Source organism: Parambassis ranga, unplaced genomic scaffold (genome assembly GCF_900634625.1).
Source record: "Parambassis ranga unplaced genomic scaffold, fParRan2.1 scaffold_37_arrow_ctg1, whole genome shotgun sequence".
In the NCBI taxonomy this organism is placed as follows: Eukaryota; Metazoa; Chordata; class Actinopteri; family Ambassidae; genus Parambassis; species Parambassis ranga.
Window position 1 is genome coordinate 544,443 of NW_021144804.1, and position 22,809 is coordinate 567,251.

General features: G+C 41.8%; 1 protein-coding gene and 2 non-coding genes across 3 annotated transcripts; 1 reads left to right on the forward strand and 2 right to left on the reverse strand.

The window, feature by feature from the left end:
- The first annotated feature begins 270 nt into the window (after positions 1 to 270).
- Positions 271 to 362, forward strand: trnar-ucu (transfer RNA arginine (anticodon UCU)). Its single transcript is given in 2 exon segments — positions 271 to 307; positions 327 to 362. It is a non-coding gene; the product is annotated as a tRNA-Arg (tRNA).
- A 1,703-nt stretch (positions 363 to 2,065) lies between these two features.
- trnaq-uug (transfer RNA glutamine (anticodon UUG)) lies at positions 2,066 to 2,137 on the reverse strand. Its single transcript has one exon. It is a non-coding gene; the product is annotated as a tRNA-Gln (tRNA).
- Positions 2,138 to 12,409: 10,272 nt separating this feature from the next.
- On the reverse strand, positions 12,410 to 21,455 carry LOC114431086 (B2 bradykinin receptor-like). The gene is made up of 5 exons (XM_028398750.1): positions 20,556 to 21,455; positions 13,428 to 13,706; positions 13,017 to 13,172; positions 12,830 to 12,922; positions 12,410 to 12,730 (listed from the first exon to the last, which is right to left on the reverse strand). Exons 1-5 carry the CDS (start codon positions 21,453 to 21,455, stop codon positions 12,410 to 12,412), a joined length of 1,749 nt encoding a protein of 582 aa, XP_028254551.1.
- Between the last annotated feature and the right edge of the window lie 1,354 nt (positions 21,456 to 22,809).

Here is a 22,809-nt window from a genome sequence, read left to right on the forward strand (position 1 = left end):
CCCAGAAGGGAAATTGCTTAAAGCTGCTGCCAAGCAGTGTCATACAATGACCAGCACTGGAGGCAATGTGGGTAAAGGACACACAACCCTGCTCTACCACTGAGCCACTGCTGATGTTAGCTTCCCTTCTGGACTGCTGACTTGCCAGAATACTGACTGTTACTCCTGAATTCTACGTATAATTCCGGAATACTGATGACTATTCTGGAATGCTGCTGCTTATTCCGGATTTCTGCCTTTCATTCGAGGACAAAAAATGGACTTCTTTGTGGCTCTGTGGCACAATGGATAGCGCATTGGACTTCTAGTTAAACACAGGAGAAGTGATTCAAAGGTTGTGGGTTCAAGTCCCACCAGAGTCAAAGTGCCTTTTAACTTCCTGTGGCGCCTTCCTTCAGGGTGGATACAGCTCCCATCCTGAGAGCTAGAAAAAAAGGACTGCACTCAGACATCCCGGAAAACAGCGTCGCTACCCCCGGCTTTGTGACTGTACAGGTGGACAGAGATCTGACTGGTGTGAGATTTTGCTTGGCACAGAGGCAGCTAATAAACTGAAAAGGAGAACAGAAGATCTCTCAGCTGACATTCAGGCACAGCTGCTGGATAGACTGCGATCATGTAAGAAATGTTCCTTTCAGTTGGATGAATCGACAGAGCAGAGCATCTCCAGTGCTGCTCAGTTGATAGTTTTGGTGTGCTATCCCTGGAAAGGAGATATTTTGGAAGACTCCCTGTTCTGCAAGTTATTGCATAGATAAAGTCTGTCAATCCAGAGATTAAAGCTGCTCACTGTATGCTGCTGAACATGAGGCGCTGCTGGATCACTCTGAGGTGCGATGGCTGTCGCAATGGCTGCAGCACAGAGCTCAAACTGTACCGACCAGCTCAGAGGAGAAGAAGAAGGAGCAACATCACATCAGGAAGGCCCTGCAAACCTGTGGCTATCCCAGCTGGACTCTCATCAAAGCCACAAAAACAAGACCCACAGACAACAAGACAAAGACAACAACTGGCTGAGGAAGAACATTGTCACTGCAGAACTGAAGAAGCTACTCGGGGGAGTGTTGGTCCCACTTAAGATTCAAATGTAGGGTGTTTTCACACTTGCTCCCTTTCGGCCCTCTAAACGAATGCAGATCGATGACTCAGGATTTTTTGCTCTGTTTAACCCTAACTCTATTTTCCCTGAATGTGCAGTAATTTAACCAGAAAACACAGGAGAAAGCCGACATTCTGCTTCAAGTGAAAACTACCCAGACTTCAGTGCAGTGGAGGAGTCTGAGAGCTCTAGTGGACCTGGTGTGAACAGAAAGAGGACTAAATTACATAAAACCAGTGACCCTGACATGATTTGAACATGCAACCTTCTGATCTGGACTCAGACGTGCTACCATTGCTCCATGAGGTCTGTTCACAGCTTCTGCTCTTCCAAGGACTCAGTTTAGCATGACATGATTAGCTTGATGTTCATATATGTGTTACTCATTATTACTAGATGAGCTGCACTGAAACATCCAAGCCACCACGTCCCAGCACATATCAGAGATGCAGAACAGATGGAACAGTCTTATGGAGTGATGGAGGCCATGAAGCCTCCTAAAGCTTTGAATGGAGCTGAAGTCATGATGCACTGACCTTTCTTTTTATATAATGTCTCATAAGTATTTGTTATAATATTGCCCCAAAAAGTCAGCCACACTTGTGTGAAACCAGCCTGTCCAGTTAGGATCAACACTGATTGTGAATCAGTTTCAGCTACTGTTGTGCAAATGGAACAGACAACAGGTGGAAATGAGAGGCAGTTATCAAGACAGCCCTATAAAGGAGGTATTTGTTATAATACTTTAATAAATTATGTCTTCAGCTACTTTTATACTCATTATTAATCCCAGATTAAGGTGTCATTTAGGAGAGAGATTTAAATTATATCTTTATGTAACTTCTCCTTCTGATACACTCTGATAGTTATTCAGTTACAACATGCTGACTGGAAATCTGCAAAATGAGCCCTGAATTTTTAGAGAAAGTAGAAAGGACACCAGTATTACTGTCCAAACAAAACTAAAGGTTCCACTGAGATTTGAACTCAGATTGCTGGAGTCAAAGTCCAGAGTGCTAACCATTACACCATGGAACCTGCTTCTCATGGGTCTTCTTCTCCTCCTCTACCCAGCCGACTGTCAGCAGTTTGACATTGGTAAAGATACGTGCAAAGATTTCTTTGTGTCAACAAAGATTGAACACTTTGCATATCACTGTCCTCCATGAGGAGGCTGTCCTCCATGTCTAGATAAGGCTTGCTGTCTAGCAGCTGGGAGAAATGTCTTTTTGTGGCTGTGGCATTAGCCCAACATTGAATCATAAAGTTTATTTATTGCATAACAGGAAGTGGTCTTGTATTAGGGTGTGACCCTCCTGAGAAGCAGAACCTCTCCTCTGATAATTGTCTCTCATTGGACAGATATGAAAATTAGCCTGAACTATCCGGGCTCTACATGTTGTTACAGAGAATAATTCTGTGCAGACAGGTTAACTGAAACGGAGAGCATTGATTCAGGGTGAACTTCCTGTGTGTGCAGACAGTGGAGGTGGTTTCAGGTGTTGGCATCCCCATGGTTCAGATGAAGAAGTGGTTCCAGTTCCTCACAGGTCCTGTTTTCAAATCCCGGACGAGCCCACATCTTTGAACTTCAGTAGATTGGACGTTTGCATTTACAGGATTAATCTTTATTCCAACTTAGACCCTGTAAACAGCTGTCTGCTCAAACTCCCAGCAGCAATCATTCTAGAACTGAGACCAAATCATCAACCGCAAGCTCTACTTCCGACTGCATCCTGGGGAAGCCACTCCACGCCTGTATGGACCCAAGATACACAAAGAAGGAGTCCCCCTCTGCCTCCTTCAGGTGATGCTTTATGGCCTCTGATGTCACCTGGAGATAGTGGAGAAAAAACAGACAAAAGAAGTGAAAGAGGAGCATGACAACTAGAACAAGAACAACAAAAAGTTTCAATTACCGGTAATCAGTCTTAACTAAAATATATGAACATCACACACCCTGGTTACACTCATCACGTAATTAAGACACTGTGTCCTATTTCACCACTAGAGGTCACTGAAACAAAGCTTTGAATGAATGAACCCATACTCGACACAATTGATAAAGTGGTTCAATACTGCTTCACTGCTTCATTTGGACATCACTACATTATGGATTTGGACATATAAAGGCCTCAATTATAAACCAGGTCTGATTTTCTCATAAGGTAACAGCCCTGTCTGCCTAATTAAGCCTAATTAAGACACCTGTGTGATTCTCCTTTCACTCCTCTCAGGGCAGATCCCATGTATTTTAATAGGGGTTGTACCCTCCAAACAACTTCTCTTTTTGTCCAAACCGAAGCCTTCAGACAAAAAATAAGGACACCGCCAGAATCACAACAAGTTGCTCTACAACAGGGTATATTTTTTATGTCTGTGATGTCAAAGATGTGGAGATGGTGGTGAGTTAGATAATATGGCTGCTTCTCTGTTTTTGGTTTTACATTATGTCTTAATGGAAGAATGACCGGCTGTGAAGGCAAAACGGTTTGGTGTTCAGTTTAAAGAGTGACACCATCAGAAAGCTAACAAGTGTTCCTTCGAACTGATATACAAATTATCCCAGTTAGATGGACGGTGCAGGTCTAAGCGCAGGTTAGAGAGATTTTTTTAGGCATCTCCTCAGCCTCTCTCCACTCTGAGTGATGGCATCATCCACTCTGCCTTTGATCATTCCACACAATACACACTAATGTTAAACTCAGAGGAGACCTCAAAAACCACTCCAACTTTGAGAGCCTTGTATTCGGAATTAGAAAATTATGAATACAAGTTTGATAGAGCAGCATCTTTTATTTTTTTATTTTAGATACTGTATTAATCCCAGAGGGGAAATTCGTTACAGCTGCTGCCAGGCAGTGTCATACAATGACTAGCAAGGCGCGCCACAGGCTAGGGTGAAGTGTCTTGCCCAAGAACACACAACAGTGACTAGAGAGGAGTTGGGATCGAACCACCAACCCTGCTATCCCACTGCGCCACTGTTGCCCCCACTGTTGCCCCCTAATGAGTGTTTTAAGACTAAAATGGAGTCTGTAGCTTAAAATATGTAGGAGGAGATACATTTGGCAGATGACCCTCGTTGAAGGGCTCTCTCAAAGACTTCAATGTTATATGGCTTTTGAATTTTTATTAATATTTTGAAAATGAAACTTAACAAATCCGAATACAAGTTTAGTAGCCCTTGAAGAGCTGAACAGAATGATGTATGAACGGTTTCTGTAGCTGAAAGCATGTGGAACTAGTGACATGTCAAAGTTGAAGGTGATTTTGAAGGCTCCTCCATAGACTGTTAAAAATGATGCAGAAATTACTTAATATTACATTACATGCACAACATTTTGATAGTTGAATGGCTGAAATCGGTCAATGTATGCTGAAGATACGCTGCGCCTAGCAGCAATCAAACTAATAAGATAATGATGTCACGTTGATACAAAGTCAGGCAGAAGATTCAAAGGTAAGTAAAGGATCCTATGGAGAGGCTCCTTCCATGCCAACTGTCAGCAGCCAAGCTAGTCGGCCTATAGGCTGCTTGTTTCTTAGTCTCTTCTGCCACCTGCTGGTCATATAGAATAACAGCATCATTTCTTTAGTTTAATCGTCACAATTTAGTGCATGTATTTGTAAAATGTTTAAGACACTTCAGGTTATTACTTTGATGATTATAAAAAGAAGAAGCAAACCTGGTGTGTCTGTTAGGACAGCATGTGTAAAGACTGACTTGATGTTTCTATAGTTTAGCCTAATTAAAGTTACAGTACACGGTATTATTTGGCTGATGATACATTGTTGTCAAATCTGCAGATCAGATCTGATGCCAGGTGTCACACAGGTGTCTTAATTAGGGCTTAATTAGGCAGCCAGGGCTGTTACCATGGTGACAAGCTGACACACAGAGGCATACAAACTATATACTACTAAACTACTACTACTACTTTTCCACATTCAAATCACACAGTCTGTGTTTTTTATAGTCTTATGGTTTTATTCCAGCCTCTGACCTTTCATATGGTTTATTCACAGACTATTCTTTAAGGTCATGACTTCATACTGCTCTTGTCATTCAGCTGTTTCTTTTTCATTAGTGGGCCAATGCACTAGAGCATTGCCCTGTCGCACTGTTCTAGTGCATTGTTCCACTATTGTTATTGCTCATACTTCTTTATTGTTCTCCTTCTTCCAGACGTTATCTTTATTTATTCTTTCAGTGTTATCTGCTTTGTGTTTGTAGCTCTCACTCTCAAGTCTTTATTGAGTCATATAAATACTGCTCATAGTCGTAGTCCGGACTTTGTTTGTGGAATTGATGGATGCACCAAAGAATATGGAGTCTACAACTCACTATGGTCACATTGGAAGAAACCACCGCGAACACCTTGAACATGGCAGCAACCATTCACAGGGAGAGAAGACAACAGCAGCTTCATCAGGTGAACAGAACCGTGTGGGCATACAGTCCAGCTGAGCGACGGGGGAAACCAGTGAGCGAACGGATGAAGCAGGGCTGGAAACAGGGGGGTCATGTCTTCCTGCAGACTCTCTGCATCAAGTCAGTCAGAAGTGAGTCCTGTCCAGTTTAATAACAGCATCATGTTTTGTGTGGAGGAACAGTGATTTTCTTTTTAAGGAGGACATCAGGTGTAACCGTCTGACCAGACAAGCTACTGCTGTTATGTTGACTGCAAGAGAAAGCACCATCTTTCACAGGTCTGTCTACATACAACATTATTACATCTGTTTTGATTTGTGGCTCTGTTGATTATCTGCATGTCAAGGACAAGCCTAACTCTCACTGAATGGTGCACATCTGGGCTGATGCCTGCAATTGAAAACATTGTTTCAAATATTGTGTATATATATATTGAAAATAAAAAATACATTTACAGTGACCCTATTAGTCAATGAGCTGCAGCATATTTCTCTATGAGATGTGATGTTTAATAATTCCTTGTATTTGCTCTCTGCTATCTAATTAGGATTTGAATGTACTTTGAATGCCTTAATAATGAGTTAAATAGCATCATTGTGTGGATGTTAATATAATACACTTTGTAATAGAGATTGCATGCTAATAAATTAAAAACATGGACTGCTTGTATTTAATTTGCTCTTATTTCTTGTCTGTTCTGCAGAGGTGTGAATGATGTCTTGGCAGCAATGCAGCAATATCAAGCTCTGTTGGTGACTAGTCTGAGGAGTCAGCTACAAACTGTATTTCAACATCAGGGAAGTGAACTTGAAAAGGAAGCGTTGGCAGTATTGGACCGGATTGAGGATCCATTCACATCTGTTTGGACAGCATACAGGCAGGACAATGTGATTAAGAACAATGTCAAGTGTGTGGAGTCAGAGGAGCTTTCTGTTGGCTATACCGCCTGCTGCAGGAAAAAGGGACAAAAGGGGTTCTTGCCACAGTTCCTGAATGTTTTCATTACATACCTCTGATTACAAGTTCAGAACAGTTATTGTCCCATCCAAAAGTGTTAGAACTGACAGATGAGCCACCAAAATACAGAAGTGGCTCTCTCTATGACATCATAGATGGAGAGCTCATGAAATCACAGCCTTTATTTTCAGCCCCACCTTCTGCTTTACAGATCATTATTTGAAATCTGCAATGCACTTGGATCTCATGCTTCCCAGAATAAGTTGCTGATGTTTTATTATACATTAGGAAACATTCATCCAAAATATAGATCAAAACCTGCTGCAATCCGTCTACTGGCTGTTGCAAAGAAGAGTGAGTTGTCTGATTGTGGAGTGGATGGAATTTTGGGCAGGTTGTATGAGGACTTGAAAATGCTATATGATGGTGTTAATATTCAGACTGCAGCTGGTGAACGTGAAATATCTGGAGCATTAGTGTCGATATGTGGAGACACCTTAGCACAACATGAGCTTTGTGGATTTAAAGAGGCTGTTGGTTTCTCCTAGAGTAAGTGCCGGCAGTGTGAATGTTCATTTAAGGACACGCAAATGTATTTTGACCAAGACAACTTTGAACTAAGGACACTAGAAAGACATGTTCGGCAGTGCAGTGACATTGAGAAGCAAATACAGAGTATCTTAGCAACAGTTTAAAGACTACATTTGGCATCAACAGGAAGAGCAAGCTGGTAGAATTTCCAGCCTTTAACTTGATTGAACAAACACCTCAGGATATGATGCATGTAATTCTTGAAGGCATTGCTCCATTAGAAATAAAGTGTGTGTTAAACATTCAGTTCTTTTAGGTCAACTAGACTTGGATGCCCTCAATACTGCATTAACTGGATTTCCCTACTCTCCGCTTGATGTCAGAGACAAACCAAGCCCTATAGCTTACAGCACATTAGCTTCAAGTGACAGTAAACTGAAGCAATCCTCAGGCCAAATGACTGTTCATTTATTATTGATACAGCTAAAGATACTGAGTACTACAAATTCATCCTTGAACTCATAGAAAGTGTTCAGATGCTGTTTGCTCCTGTCATTGGTCTACAGACAATTAGCAGGTTAAAGAGACTGAACAGCATTTAAAACATATGACATGTCTTTTCCCTGATAACAATATTTATATCTGATTCATGCTCCATCGCAGATAGAACTCCTGGGACCGATGGTCCGTCACATGTGCATGAGGTTTGAATCAATACATTGTTTTTTCAAACAGTGGGCTGCAAAGGTCTTTAGTAAGGCATAATCAAATGTATGAGTGTTGTCAAAATGTAAGTCATCCTGAACACCCAATGTTTTTCAATGAGTGTGCATCGGGACCAACTTCAGAAATACGCAGCATGTCATATTTGAAAGAAAAACAAGGGCTTTCCTCGGAAATGATGACACAAACAATGCAGTGTCTGTTGAATGGATTCATCTAAATGGTAATAAATATGTACGGAGAAGACATTACTTGTAACTGCTGTTAATTCCAGTGATTTACCTGAGTTTGGACTCGTGAGCAATATCTATGTAATTAACTGGTCGTTATATTGTTTTGAGCTGCAGCAGCATAATACTGTCTGCTATGATAGAAATTACATGGCATATTCAATAGAGAGGCCAAACATGGCACAAGCAAGTGAACTCATAACATCTGAGGATCTGTTAGATTCCACTCCCTGTTATAGTTCTACTCACAAGGATGTGACATGTCCCCACAAAATATTACCTGGCAGCTGTGCTTGGGCTACACAGAGCCTCATCTGAGAGGTTGTAACAGGTGCAGTTTTTAATCGGTTTGCCTCGGTGGTTTTCGTTGTTTCGTGATTGTTCTTTCTGTCTGAAAATAACAGTAACACTAATCTGAAACAGCAGATCAACAGTCAGTCAAATGCTGATGCTGCAGTATACTGAACAAGCATGTTCTTTGCTACATTGTGATTTTTTTTATCTTTTATTATCACAATATTCATTTAAAATACACTCAACAAAAATATAAACGCAACACTTTTGTTTTTGCTCCCATGTTTCATGAGATGGACTTGAAGATCTAAACTTCATTCCAGATACACAATATTACCATTCCTCTCAAACATTGTTCACAAATCTGTCTAAATGTGTGATAGTGAGCACTTCTGCTTTGCTGAGATAATCCATCCCACCTCACAGGTGTGCCACATCAAGATGCTGATCTGACATCATGATTAGTGCACAGGTGTACCTCAAACTGCCCACAATAAAAGGCCACCCTGAAATGTGCAGTTTTGTCTCACAGCAAAATGCCACAGATGCCACAAGCATTGAGGGAGCGTGCAATTGGCATGCTGACAGCAGGAATGTCAACCAGATCTGTTGCTCGTGCATTGAATGTTCATTTCTCCACCATAAGCCGTCTCCAAAGTCGTTTCAGAGAATATGGCAGTACATCCAACCGGCCTCACAACCGCAGACCACGAGTAACCACACCAGCCCAGGACCTCCACATCCAGCAGGTTCACCTCCGAGATCGTCTGAGACCAGCCACTCAGACAGCTGCTGAAACAATTGGTTTGCATAACCAAACAATTTCTGCACAAACTGTCAGAAACCGTCTCAGGGAAGCTCAACTGCATGCTCGTCGTCCTCATCGGGGTCTTAACCTGACTCCAGATCGTTTTGCCCTAATTGCCGCTGCTTTACATTTTCTAATAGTTGTGCCGCTGCTAAAATCCCCGTCCCCCTCCCCGGATCTTTTGTAATATTTCCGTTTCTGTTTTAATAATTTCGATCAATTCTCTCTTCTCTTCGTTTTCTTCCCATTTTTTCCTCTTACATTCCTTAATGCACATTTTCTTAATTTGATTTTTGACTCCCTCCTACCATGCCAATAAATGTTCCGCTCCCTCCATTTCATTTTTAATTCCCTCTAAATAGTTATACATTTTGTTTTTAAAATTATCCTTCTCTAAAATTTCGTTATTTAAAACCCACAACCCCCCGTTTCTGGGTCTGCCTGCCCTTCCCAGAGTTACCCGGAGAAGAGAGTGGTCGCTCCATCCATTTGGCGCGTATTCGACGGTGTCCACGTCCGTGACCACTCCAGGAGACACCAGAGCCAGATCAATACGAGTCTGCTTTAGTTTTCCTTTTACTAGTTGTCTCCTGGAGCAGTCACGGACTCCCGGATTGAGGGTTCTCCAGATGTCTATGAGACTATATTTTGCCATGATATTATATAATTCGTTCCTACTAATATCATTCCGTATATCATTATGCGCTATATCATTATTAGTTAGTATTGTATTAAAATCCCCTATAATAATACTATGATTTGTTATCCATTTATCTAGTTTATTTCTATAAAAATCCTTTCTTTCCATTTCATTATTGCTACTATATATATTAATAATACGAATTATTTTTTCCCCTAACTTTACATCCACTACCACCAGCCGGCCTTCATCGCCGGCATGTATGCAGGTCATACTGTGAGGGAAGCCCGGTCTCACCAGGACCGCTGTGCCTGCTGTTAGCTGGGGCCCAGGGGCAAAAAAGAAACCCCCTCCCCATGTCTTCCTTGCATGCTCTTCCTTTTGCTGACCCCACCTTACCTCTTGCAAGCAGATTATGTCAGTTTGAATGTTTTTTAATATCCCTGTTATTTTCTCCGTGGTTCTTACCCCTGCTATATTTAATGAATTGATGGTTATCATTGCAAGAGGTAAGGTGGAATCTTTTTCTTATTATCATTTTTTTTTTAATTCTTTTTCCTTTTGTATTTGCTCCGTTTTGCCTCTCGTGCTTTTTCTCCTGCTCAACCTTCTCCCCGCTTCTCTTTCCAGGTCAGAGTCAGAGGACAGCTCTTTCCGGCCCAGGAAAGCAGAGACAGGGGCAGCCTCCTTTTCTCTGGCTTTTTCCGCCAGCAGGAAGGCGCTGGAGCGACAGGTGGACTCGACAGACATGGGAGAGGCATTTAACTGGGAGCCGGTGTCGACGTCTACGTCGTCTAGACTAGAGCCGAGCACCAGCTCCTGCCGTCTCCGCGACAGCCTCCGGGCAGGGAACTTCCCCCCCCCCATCCACAGCTGTCGCTGCACTGATCCTCGCACTACCTGGCTCAGACGTGCACATTATTTCCTCCTCTTCGTAACCCAAGGCAGAACCCATTTTTGGAGCTCCCCTCGCCCTCTCAGGAGCAGAGCCCACCCTCGGAGCTCCCTCCCTCGCAGGGAGTGCCTCCGTCCCTCCACCTGTCAAGCTCACCGCTGGCTCCTCTGCCTGCGCCATTGGCTCCGCCCCAGTCTCCGCTTCCTGGTCCTCGTCTTCCTCGACGTTGGACTCATCATTCCCTTCATCCATTTCGTTCCCTTCCTCGCTCTCCACCACACATATACACCTGTCCATTCGGTTATAGCACACCCTGCATTTCTCCACCCTCTGTGTGCACTCTCTTGCATAGTGCCCCTGAGCCCCACATTTATTACACGTGAATTCTGGGCAGTCCCTCACAATGTGACCCGGCTAAATGCAGATCCGGCAGACTCGGACCTGCCGGTCATGGATTACCCGGAAAAATTCTGCTCCTCCTGCCGTATTAAATTTGGCCGAGTATGGTAAAGACTGCACATCCTCGTTAAACTTTACTTTTACGAAGCGAGTCCCATCAGCCACCCTTGTCCCCGGCCACATACGGCGCTTTATGGGGGACACCGCCGATACAGGCCACACTCAAAAAAATAACTTGTCCAATCTACCTAATATAGTTATGTCAACAATTTCCACACAACTGTGTTGTGTTCAAACTAATTTAACCCTAGAATTACAATGGAAAGAACTAACTAATGTGAAACCCACAAGACTGTCTTGGGTCATTTCAATATTACCTGGTCAAGTTTACTTTAACTGATTAGGTTGTGTTCAGCTAACTAAACCGATATTCATCATGGTAACACAACTCACCCATGTAATTCTAACTCAGCTGTATTTAGTAACACAAACTAAACAGCTCCTTGTAGTTCCAACTTAACTTACTTGAATAAGCAGTACTTAAGTAGTTTTCATTGTATAAAGCTAGTGAATTTGTGTTGGACTTATTAAACCTAGTTATGTCAACAATTTCCACACAATGTTGTGAAGTACATACAAATCAAAATACCTTAATTCGGTGAAAAATATTATTTATTTCCAATGGAACACAACAACAACCAGGAATACTTAAAAACACAACATTTTTGAATACCTCAAAACTCCTGAATATCAAAAAACATTGTTGTTATATTTCCCAATGTCACAATAAAAATGTTTCCCTTTAATTTGTAAATGAAAACAAAAGTTGCTTATAGGGCTTGCCCTTTTCCCACGTTCACAGTTACTGTAACAGTATCCCACTGAAAACTTAGATGTTGAGATTGTTTAAGATGAACCATCATTAACACAGTAAAGAAATTTTAGGTGAAGATAATTGTGTCCTCCTTGTCACATGTGCATTGTAGGGCTTAAAAACAAATCAAAGCAGTTATAAAAAAAATCCCCCACAATCAGTGACAATTTTTAACTGATCATAGCAATCATAGTAAACTTAATGAAGGGTAACTTAGAAAACATGTTTATGTTGCTATGACCAAACAACAAAATATTCACCTATCACTCTTTTATACTGCTCACCTCTTCTGTGACATAAATGCAAACTTGTCATTGGTGCTTTCTGAGTAATTGAGTAATTTTTCTCTCTTATTGTTGTAAGCATTTTTAAATGTTAACCATTTAGTACATCTGATCTCTTCACCAACAGTTCAACACATACAGCAAAAAAAAAAAAGAAAGAAAAAAAAATCAGTTTCTGCCATATGATTTGGGATGGAATCCTTCCTCAAAACTTTCTCTGATGCTCAGGACCAGTACACTCTAAAATGTCCCTTCAAACAGTTTGTTCTTTAGCACTTGGGCCTTTGTTGAGAGTTTTTTGCCATCTAGTTCCATCACAAGTTTTTGCAGAACTTCAAATGTGTACGTCAGGTTTGTTGGATAGCTCAAGTCCAGAGAGTACATGAGGCCAAACAAAATTGCAACTGCATTTGCAATGTTATCAAGCTCATGGAGCACTTCCACACCTTCAATGATTATTCCAACATCTTCCAGGCCATCTGTAAGCTCGGCACCATCCCTCTTTATGGCAAAGATTCCCAGTACTGTCTGGTCCATAGCCTCCTGGTTGTCTTCAACATCCTCAAACACAAAACAAATAAACTTTAAGTTATAATATATGACATTTTCAGTTTCTGGAAGGAAAGTATGTACAATAGAACCAGAGACCAAAATACCTACCGTATACTCTTTTATCAGATCTTCAGGGTCTTCATTGAGGTAAACCATCAGTGCTTTCAGTACACAGGCTCTTCTCATTTCAATGGCATCATTCTACAGCAGAGAATAAGGTAAAGATGTCCAATTGGATTATGGTGACCAGCTAGTTTATCTTCATCATCAAAAATAAATGAAAATTCATAAATACCTTAGCCAAGTCAGCCATGATATTCCTTATTTTACGTCCTGCTGCTCCTCCCTTCCTTTTGAAGATTGTCATCAGCTTTGCTGAGTGATGATCCAGCTGTTGCATGAATTTCGATCTCAGTGGGGCAGTGGTGATGCGCTTAAACTCAGCTTCCACCTACATACATTTTAAAAAGCATAAAAATAGCAACACAATACAGGTCAATACAAGAATCAAATTACTGGACCAATGTTAATGTGACTTCCTAAGATGGAGTTCCATAACCAAGTATGTAAATCATTCTATCAACAAGATCCCGTAATTATTTTTCCCTAAATCCCTAACTTGACACAATGCTATTTTCTGGTAGATTATAATTATTATCTTTCAAAAATAACATTCATATAAAAAAACTTAGTCATCATGACTCACCTCATGCTCAAAGAAAAGCGCTGGCCACCTTTTTTTAAATTCACCAATGAAAGGCCTGTCTTCAATCACCTCATGACGCCTGTAAGCAAATGTCTTTTCCATTTTTTCCTTAACCACCTGTTGGTTGTTTCTCTTTGTCACTTCAGACAATAGTGCCACCCTGTCTTCCTCAAGGCTCTCTTGGGATTGTCCTGTTGGATAATCTGGACAATAGTTCACCTCTGCTCTTCTAGGTTTCTTCACTTGATTTGGTGATGTGCGTGGAGCACCTTGTTTACGCTTGAAGGAATTCAGATTCAGCTCTGAGCATCCAATACTGCGCAACTTCGTCCTGTAGTTTGCCATCTTATATTTTAAGCTTATTTTCCATCCATAAAAGCCAGAAACGGAACCCTGCTCCTTTAAACATGGGTGTTTCTTCACAAGTTCTTCACCCACTGCATCAAATTCAGCACTGGATGGATAAGCTTTATATTTGATTATCTGGGAGGCCAAACTTTCAAGAATGCATGATTTCATGCTTGGACTTGGACTGAAAAGGGTACCATTAATTTGAAAGTCAGTATTTGCACGCTGGAGCTGCAACTCAATATCATAAGGAAACTCAGGTACAGGGAAGATGCCTGGCCATGGCTCAGATCTGAGAGATGACGAGGATGAGCCAGAAAATGAGAGAATGTCAGTGTCCACAGATGAAACAGAAGCAGTCTCATTCAGGTTAGGTTCCACTGAAGATGTGCAAAGGTTACTTGGAGACAAAGTACTTGAAAGGTAAATTACTTTGAGGGTTGCTTTGTTTTGAACATCTGACATAGACTGCAGATTTATGAACTCATCAAAGTCAGTGTCCTTGTATTGCAGTCGGAAGTCACCTGACACCTCACATTGTCTCTTTATCTCATTTTTTAGTTCCTCAACAGAATCAGGTAATCCTGAAGGCAGGCTTATTTTGGACGAGTCGTTTTCTCCAAAAACAATGCGAAGCACTGCTGATGTCATGTTTCTTGACAGGTTATTCTGAGGAAAAGCAGGAAAATTATTAAGCCATATGTAATAAGTCTGAGTAGACAGCATCCATTTATCATCAGTATCACAATCACAGGGAGCAGAGGGTTAGTGTAAAGTAAGCATCCCTCAGAATGTTGCATAAAGGCCAGATACTTGCTTCCAAATTAGCTCATTGTGTATTGAAGTCAAAGTCAAAGTCAAAAGTAAGTCAGTATTATTTTATGATAGTGTTTACATGTTTACATAGTTAGCCAGTCGTTAGACCCACCTGGCCCAGCCAGATCATCACAGGTAACTATGTAAACATTTAGTGCTATTGTTTGTAAGTTTTACCCAGACCCACCCACTGAGGTCTGTAAACACATATAAACCATGTTTTCCTCACCAACTGAACCAAGAACTGATGAAGCTGCTTGGATGAGCAGCGAAACGCCTTCAAGAAAACTCTACAGGTCCAGACGCCCTGCTTCAATCTTATCTACGACTGCTGTATCAAACTTCACTTCATTATGAAATGTGTAATGTTCATACTGGCTATAACAACCTCATCCTGAAGACACAAAAAAGCATTGATCTAATTGTGACTAATGTTTCTGTGTAAAAATAGTTGTCTCTGAATCCTATTAAAAACAGTCAGCATCAAATAATAATCAAGAATAATTACCAGACACGTGTATGTATCTTTTAAGGGTGACCATTCGACAGCTTCCACACTTGTAGTCAACCAGGGGATAGTTGTCAGTCAGTTCAGTTAATTCAGCTGACACAAGCTCTGTTGCTGAGGGTTGCTGGATCTCAAATGCTCTGTAGTGCTCTCTGTACCATGATGCTAATTTTCTGCATATGAAGATCAATGTGTCTTCCAAGATACACATCTGAAGTATCTCCACAAATTCAGGCAATCCACCTACTGATCCATGCACAAGAATCATTCCATTTCTATATTGTATGCCATTGGTAGAGACACTTTCTGCTAGAGTAACTGTTGTGAGATCAGGATGTTTTTGTTGTAGATGAAGCACTACATCCTTTTTCATGTCACTATCTGTCAGACATGCACCACTGAAAGAAGAATTTAGTGAATCTGCTGTGGCCTTTTTCACAATTCCAGCTTTTAATTCATTCAGTGCAAATGTCCTGTGCTTTCTGTTCTTGTGAGTTTGATATGTTCCATAAATATTTGTTTGAAAGGAACAGTTCTCAAAAATGCAACATATAGTTTCATGTTTTTTTAGATGGCTATTAACATGAGTTAAAAATTCTTTCAATGAAGCAATGTGGCTACTTGAACAATGGTGGCAGCTAAATGTTGTGCAATCTACTGATGTTTGAGAGGCCTGGTCAAAATGTGATCTACACAGGTGACTTCGGAGTGCATTCCAAGTTTTAAATGTACATGGGCAATTGGAATATGTGCATGGATAAGGGTGTTTGCGGCCAAAGTGGCCATGTTTTAACCTATAGTGCTTCAGTAATTGGTAACGTGTTTTTTCTTCAGCAGCACACTCTTTGCACTTCCACATTCATAATACTGAAGATTGAACACAAACCACACAACAAAACAACAAAAACACCAACACATATACAGTATTAGCTTTGTAGATCTGTGAATACCTGAAATGTTACTTTGGATCTATTACTTACCTCAATAGCCACTTAGAAATGCAGACTCTCTGGTCCTCAAGCTCAGAAATGTAGGGAAAATCTGTAATATATAGGTACAGTTCATTTATTACACTCATCAGACTTAGTTACAGCTTGAAAATGTTGATTAACAAACATATCAGGTTCCAAAAAATAATATTATATTACTACCTATAACAAACAAATCAACATTATCATTGTTTTTGATAACGTCATTAGCTGTTGCCTCTGTCTGCATCTGATGTACACACGCGTGCACAGAACTCCACATACGGCCTTTCTACTGCGCGCACACGCACACAGGTTTAGAAGAGCTGCTGACGGCAGACACAGCAGCGAACCTGGAGCTGATAGTGTCGAGAGAGGTGGGCGTGTGCTCGTAGCATGATATATGATAATACATACATTTACACGCGGCCCTTCCACAGCAGCACGTGTCTGTCTCAGGCTTACCTTCGAAGACGCGTGCTGACGGCAGAAACAGCACCGAACTTAAACGTGGAGTTTGTTTTAGGGACAAGTCCTCCGTTTTCTTTTTGTTTTCAGCCATGGTTTCCTAACAGGGGGGCTGTCATTGGTTGGTCGTGTTCACATTAAGCATACTGAGAGTTGGCCGAGGGGAACAAAACTCCTACGGCTGCGTGAACATAGAACTGCAACTAATAAAAGGTGTTCTATCGACGAAATATGGATAAAACGATCTATCTGTTCCGGCATATCGCCAACACCCCATCTGCATTGTACATTTTATCACAAAACGTGGCTCATAATATTCTTACAAAGCGGTGCTAATTTTCAAATGAGCCAGCTGCTAAGGCAATCTCCCTCGCTCTTGATCGCCCACTCACTTACTCACGCGCCTGTTTTTTTTAACAAAAAGTCCGCTAGCTTACCTTTAGCTGTTAGCTTGCAGCTAAAATACAAGCAAATGACACACTTTCAGACTAGCTGTTTTACGAACTTTCTGTCCCCAACTGCAAAACCATTAGAACCATTTGTAGGTGACCTCACCTTGCTACAGGGAGCTCTGCTGCCCACAGAATGAACTGTAACCTATAAAATACCATTAAACAAAACTAATGTAATGTTGCATTCAAAATGAGATTATAAAACTAACATTACAGCGTCAAATTGATGATGTAATGTGTGTCTGTCATCTGAGAATTTTGTTAATTGGCTCGTTTGTTAGTTAAATAACATTTGCTAACCTGCTCATAAATAAAGAGATTTTCACAAGACAAATACAGCTGGACCAGCAATATATATCTCTCTCACCATACATTAATCTACATACAAACATAATGGAGCGTATTAAAACATACTTACTCACAGAGATGGAGGTAGATCCCACAGTGGCCCGCCAAAATGTAGCAAGTGCAGTCAGCTTCTGAGCATGTGCAATGTCAGGCCTACGGAAACCCTTCTAGGACATTCGTAGTGTGCGCATAGGTAATGTGCGATTTACTTAACAGTGTTATGTCGAATTTACTTAGTTCTGTTCTCTTGCTTTAACAAGTATACATTTTAACTTACACTCACTAAAGTGGGCTAGGTTTTGCAGCCAAACACAGAAATGTTAACTAAATTACACATAAATACAGTTGTTTGGTGCAACAACTCACTGTGTTCACTTTTTTGAGTGCATGTCTCCAGTTTCTCTAATATTTCCCCGTCAGTGACATACACGGGCAGACCCAGAAACGATACCACCAATTCATCATTACTTATTTCTTTCCCCTCCACCCCTGTGTTGCCTATTTTAAAGCCGTCTATCAACTCCCCGCCTGATTTCCCATCGTTATTTCGTATTTGTTTGGCCCCGTGCTTCTGCAGGCACAAATATTACCGCACATCAACCTTACCACTCTAATCAGCTCTATATTGGGGACACTATTTCTTCCCCTTTCAGTTCCACATGCACAGTTTTCTAAATCTTTTTCATAATTAACTGCTTTTTCCCTCTCTCCCTCTCTCTGCGACTCCGACCTCGTGGTTTCATGGCTGTCTGCCCCCCTCCCGGCCATCTCTCCCTCCCTTCTATTCGTTCTTTCGTTTACCCGTCTCGTGTTTTTCCCCATACTCACCTGTTCTTCCACTGTTTCTTTCTCTTTTTGTCCGTTTTCCGTTCGGTTTGCCATTTCTCCAGTCCTGTTTTCGTTGCCAGTGTTAACCATCCTTTTTATCGGCCCGCTTTCGCTCAGTCAAAGAGTCTTTCAAAAAACACAAAGTTTCCAAACACAAAACTACTCCCCGACAGCCAAAAGACTGCGGGGAGCGAGAAAAAAAATCCTTTAACGAAAAATGTTCAATACAGAACGAAAAAAAGCCAAAATAAAGCACAAGAAATTTACAAAGTTTCCCTCCAAAACGCTGCGCTCCGCTCCGCTTGCGACCTCCTCCTCTGGGCGTTTCTAGAGCTTTCCAAATCATTCACAGCCTTTGATTAGATAGAGTGGACAGAGGGGGACACAAAGACAGAAATGCCAATATTTAGACAGAGCGTTGTAGATGGACAGGAAAGATAGAAAAGCTTTTATATAGAGAAGAGATTAAAGATCGTCAGACAGGTCACCTGGAAAACAAAAACATAACATAAGGGGAAATTCCTGAAAAGCTGCTGTTTAGTTTACCTTATTCAGTAATGGTTAAACCTGAGAGTCAGGAGAAAACAGGAAGGAAATAGCAGGGGGTCCCACTCTGTTGATGATAAGCTTAAATTGAACATAATTTCCCCACAGGAATGATCACTTTCCCATAAGAGAGTGACTTTATGACGCGCCATAAAAGCTTACACCCCCCATGTAAGTTCATGTAAATGTGTGACACTGTGAATGTGTCAAGCATATCAAGCAAATGCATCGTCGAGCTGACATTGGTATTTGTAAATTATGCTGTGTAAACTGTCCCTTTGCATTTGATGGAAGCCTGACATCAGTGAGACCGAGCTAGTGAGGAAAATCCTGGACCAGTGTAATCCTTGGATCGCTGGGTGTCTTAGAGGCACTGTCACCACCATGGATCAGTTGGTGAAAGTAGGCACCCTAGTGGAGAAAGACTGTATGTCCACCAAGGAATATTGGGGAAAAGTGGATCAACAGAAAGCAAAAGAAAAGGGGGTGAGAAAGCCCCAGGAGAAGGTTTCCACTAGAAAACCAGCTGACGTGGTGACCACTGTTCAGCAAGGGAATAAAGTGCCACTGTCCTTGCTGCGTGTGCCCATTAAAGTGAGGGGAAGGCAGCATTGTGCCATCATTAGGGGAGAGGAGAGGTGAGGACTCCATGTTTATTCTATGTTAATGTTAATATTGATATCGTTACTGAGGCGATTTGTTTTCTTTAGTTTTCACGGTGTTCTAGATCTTTGTGGAGTATTAAAGTGATTGTGGACATCAGTATGGAGCGTGAACCTTTTAAAATCCAGGGCAGATACATAAGGCTTGTCAACTGTCAGCAGTTTGACATTGGTAAAGATATGAACAAAGATTTCTTCTAACTGTGTCAACAAAGATTGAACACTTTGCATATCACTGTCCTCCATGAGGAGACTGTCCTCCATGTCTAGATAAGGCTTGCTGTCTAGCAGCTGGGAGAAATGTCTTTCTGTGGCTGTGGCATTAGCTCAACATTGAATCATAAAGTCTATTTGTTGCATAACAGGAAGTGGTCTTATTAGGGTGTGACCCTCCTGAGAAGCAGAACCTCTCCATTCTCTGTCCGTACTTCGCAGCTTTGTACTCAGTCACACTGCCACATGTAAATGCAGTGGAGCGAGCACCCAGCAGGTGATGCACCTGACTGTTTATTTTATTTTTTAGTTTAGTTGATGTTTATTTTTATTGACATAAGTTACATTTTAAATGTCTTATCAAATCCAACCACCATTTCTTCAGATAACTGCAGTGAATATGCTTCCCTCAGGAAATGAGATCATTCCTATGAGAGAAATTATTCTTGAGGAGGCAGGGTAACATTGATGTTGCTTTTGTTGCAGCTAAAACCTGAAATATAATCAGATTAAATGTAGAATACATCAATTTACATATTTATTTTCACCTTGACTGTCCCAATGAAAAAAAACATCCACACATGCAAAGACAGTAAAACAAGGCCACATCGGGGCAGCAGCTATATTGAGTAGAGTGCACTTTGTATTGGTGAATTCAACTCTGGAGACCTGATTGATGTTTTTCGCCACTGTTTTGAGTTGGGCTACACATATTTAATAGCAGATGGAAATCCTGCACACAATTTGAGTTCATCCAATGAGCAACTGTACTTGCTGTCCATTATGGCTTCACAGTTACACTACAGTGCAGCTTTCCTTTAGTGGATTTTATTATGTAGTCCTATTTGCTAATGATGCCATTTACTTTAACAAGGATGCCTGCAATGACGTTATATGGTTGTTGGGGACATTAAACATCATGAACATGGAAAGCTAATGGAAAATCCAAATCTTGCACCATCAACTGTTACTTGTGTCTGTTGTATATGTGGAAGTGTGTCTTGTGGTTGCTGTTTATGTTCTGCACTGCTGGAATAATTCCTTAATTTTTCGGCGGAAAGAAAGACGTAGAGAATTGGGTTGAGAGCATTGTTGAAAATGCCCAAGAAGAAGGAAAAGACTCTGATGAGGCGCAATAATTTAACAAGACACTCATCCTTAGTGGTATATAAAAGAAACAAGTGTAGGACTCTTGCAATTTGGCCTGGCAGCCAGCAGATCACGAACACCAGGAGGACAGCCAGGACCAGAGTGGTGGCCCTGTGCTCCACTTTCTGAGTGTTTGAGCTCTCTGTTACCCTGTTCCTCAAAACATGAAGAATGCTGACAGTGCAGAAGGACATAATACAAAGGGGGAGGAAGAAGGTGAATGTTGAATACAGAACACTAAACAGCACATCATGACTTCTACTTGGATAAACACTACTACATTCAGTAACATTATTCTCAGGATCACGTACTGCTTTAAAGTAAACGATAACATCAACATTCAGAAGAAAACCCAGAGTCCACACCAGAACACATCCCAGTTTGGCACAAATTGGCCTGCGCAGTCTTTCATGGGACAGCGGGTGCACCAGTGCCAAATAATGATCTATGCTAACCAGAACAAGGAAGCCACAGCTGCAGGAGGTGTTCATGTAGATGATAGTTGATATCAGTTTGCATATGGCAGAACTCATGTAATCGTTTGCTAAAACTAGAACTTCAAAGGGGAAACGGCACATCAGAAGAAAGTCAGCAGCAGCCAGGTTGCTTAAGTAGATCTCAGGCGCAGTGCAGGCCTTCTTGTGGAGGCAGAAAACCACCAACACAAACAGATTGAGGATGATTCCCAGCACACTGATGGGAAGGAAGGTAACCTCCATCATTGTGAGGTAAAAAAATATGTCACCATAACACTGTGTTTCATTCTGATATGTAGTCTGGTTGCTCAGGTTGGCAGACATGCTGTGAAGACACAGAGGAAGCAAACTTAGCAAACAAAGCAGACAGCTTTCATTGTTGGTAACACAAGAGTACCGTATTTTCACAGCTATAAGGCGCACCTAAAAGTCTAAAACTTTCTCAAAAGTCGACCGTGCGCCTTATAATCCGGTGCGCCTTATGTATGGGTTGAGTACCAGACACAGGGACGTGATACATAAACTATGTACGCTGGCAGCAATTCACCAATCAGCTGAACGCTACAGTACAGGCGCAGCAACTTCCAGCAGATTACAAAGAAAAGCTGGCCAGCTTCCACGCCTACTGCAGTGACAACATTGCCAGCAAAAACATCCAGCCCAGCCTCATCACCAGCACGGATGAGGTCCCCCTCACTTTCGACATCCCCGTGAACCAAACTGTGGAGAGAACGGGGACCAGCACGGTATCAATACGGACCACGGGGCACGAGAAGTCAGCGTTCGATGTTGTTGTCAGTTGCCATGGTAACGGACAAAAACTTTTGCCTACGGTCATTTTTAAGAGGAAGACACTGCCAAAAGAAACATTTCCAGCCGGAGTCAGGACAAGGGGAAAATGAGAGTGGCTCAGGGAGGTTTATGTAAAGAGACCGGATGGTTTTTTTCACGCATCACCCTCGCTGCTGATCCGTGACTCCGCGTGCGCCCGTCTCACCGCCGGTGTAAAAAACCTGGCGAAGCAGATGAATTCATAGCTTGCCGTAATCCCGGGAGGGTTAACAAAGAACTCCAACCACTGGACATCGGCGTAAACAGGGCGTTCAAAGTAAAGATGCGAGCAGCGTAGGAGCGATGGATGGCAGACAGCGAGCACAGATTTACTGGGAGGCAGCGCCGGGCGAGTTACGCCAGCGTATGTGAATGGATTGTGGATGCGTGGACTTATGTTTCTGCAGTGACTGTTGCCCGAGCTTTTGTGAAAGCCGGCATAATTTCTGAACAATAATAATAATAATTTCTGAACAGCCAGCCGGCAACGTGTGTGGCTGTGACTCTGACAGCGATGAGAGCTGGCAGGTTTGAACTCGCACATATAGAGATGTGAGCGGCTTGCGGAGGACGCGGAGCGGTTTCCTGGGTTTTCACTTCTGTAACTCTCTGTCTGAAAGCTCAGACCCGAGGGTCCGAGCGTACGTCACTGCAGCTCAGAGCACAACAAGAAAAACACCACACAGGCGCGGCATGTGAAACAGAAAATTGTACATACACATTTCAAATTGTTATGCAGAATAACGTGCGAGTAACAAACCAATCAGCT

Excerpts from the sequence above, each read along its gene's own strand:
- LOC114431086 (XM_028398750.1), bottom strand. The coding sequence starts at position 21,455 with ATGATGGAGGTTACCTTCCTTCCCATCAGTGTGCTGGGAATCATCCTC. Across the intron at positions 13,173-13,427 it reads CGCTTTTCTTTGAGCATGAG|GTGGAAGCTGAGTTTAAGCG; the intron begins GTGAGTCATGAT and ends AAATGTATGTAG. Across the intron at positions 12,923-13,016 it reads TCATGGCTGACTTGGCTAAG|AATGATGCCATTGAAATGAG; the intron begins GTATTTATGAAT and ends TCTCTGCTGTAG.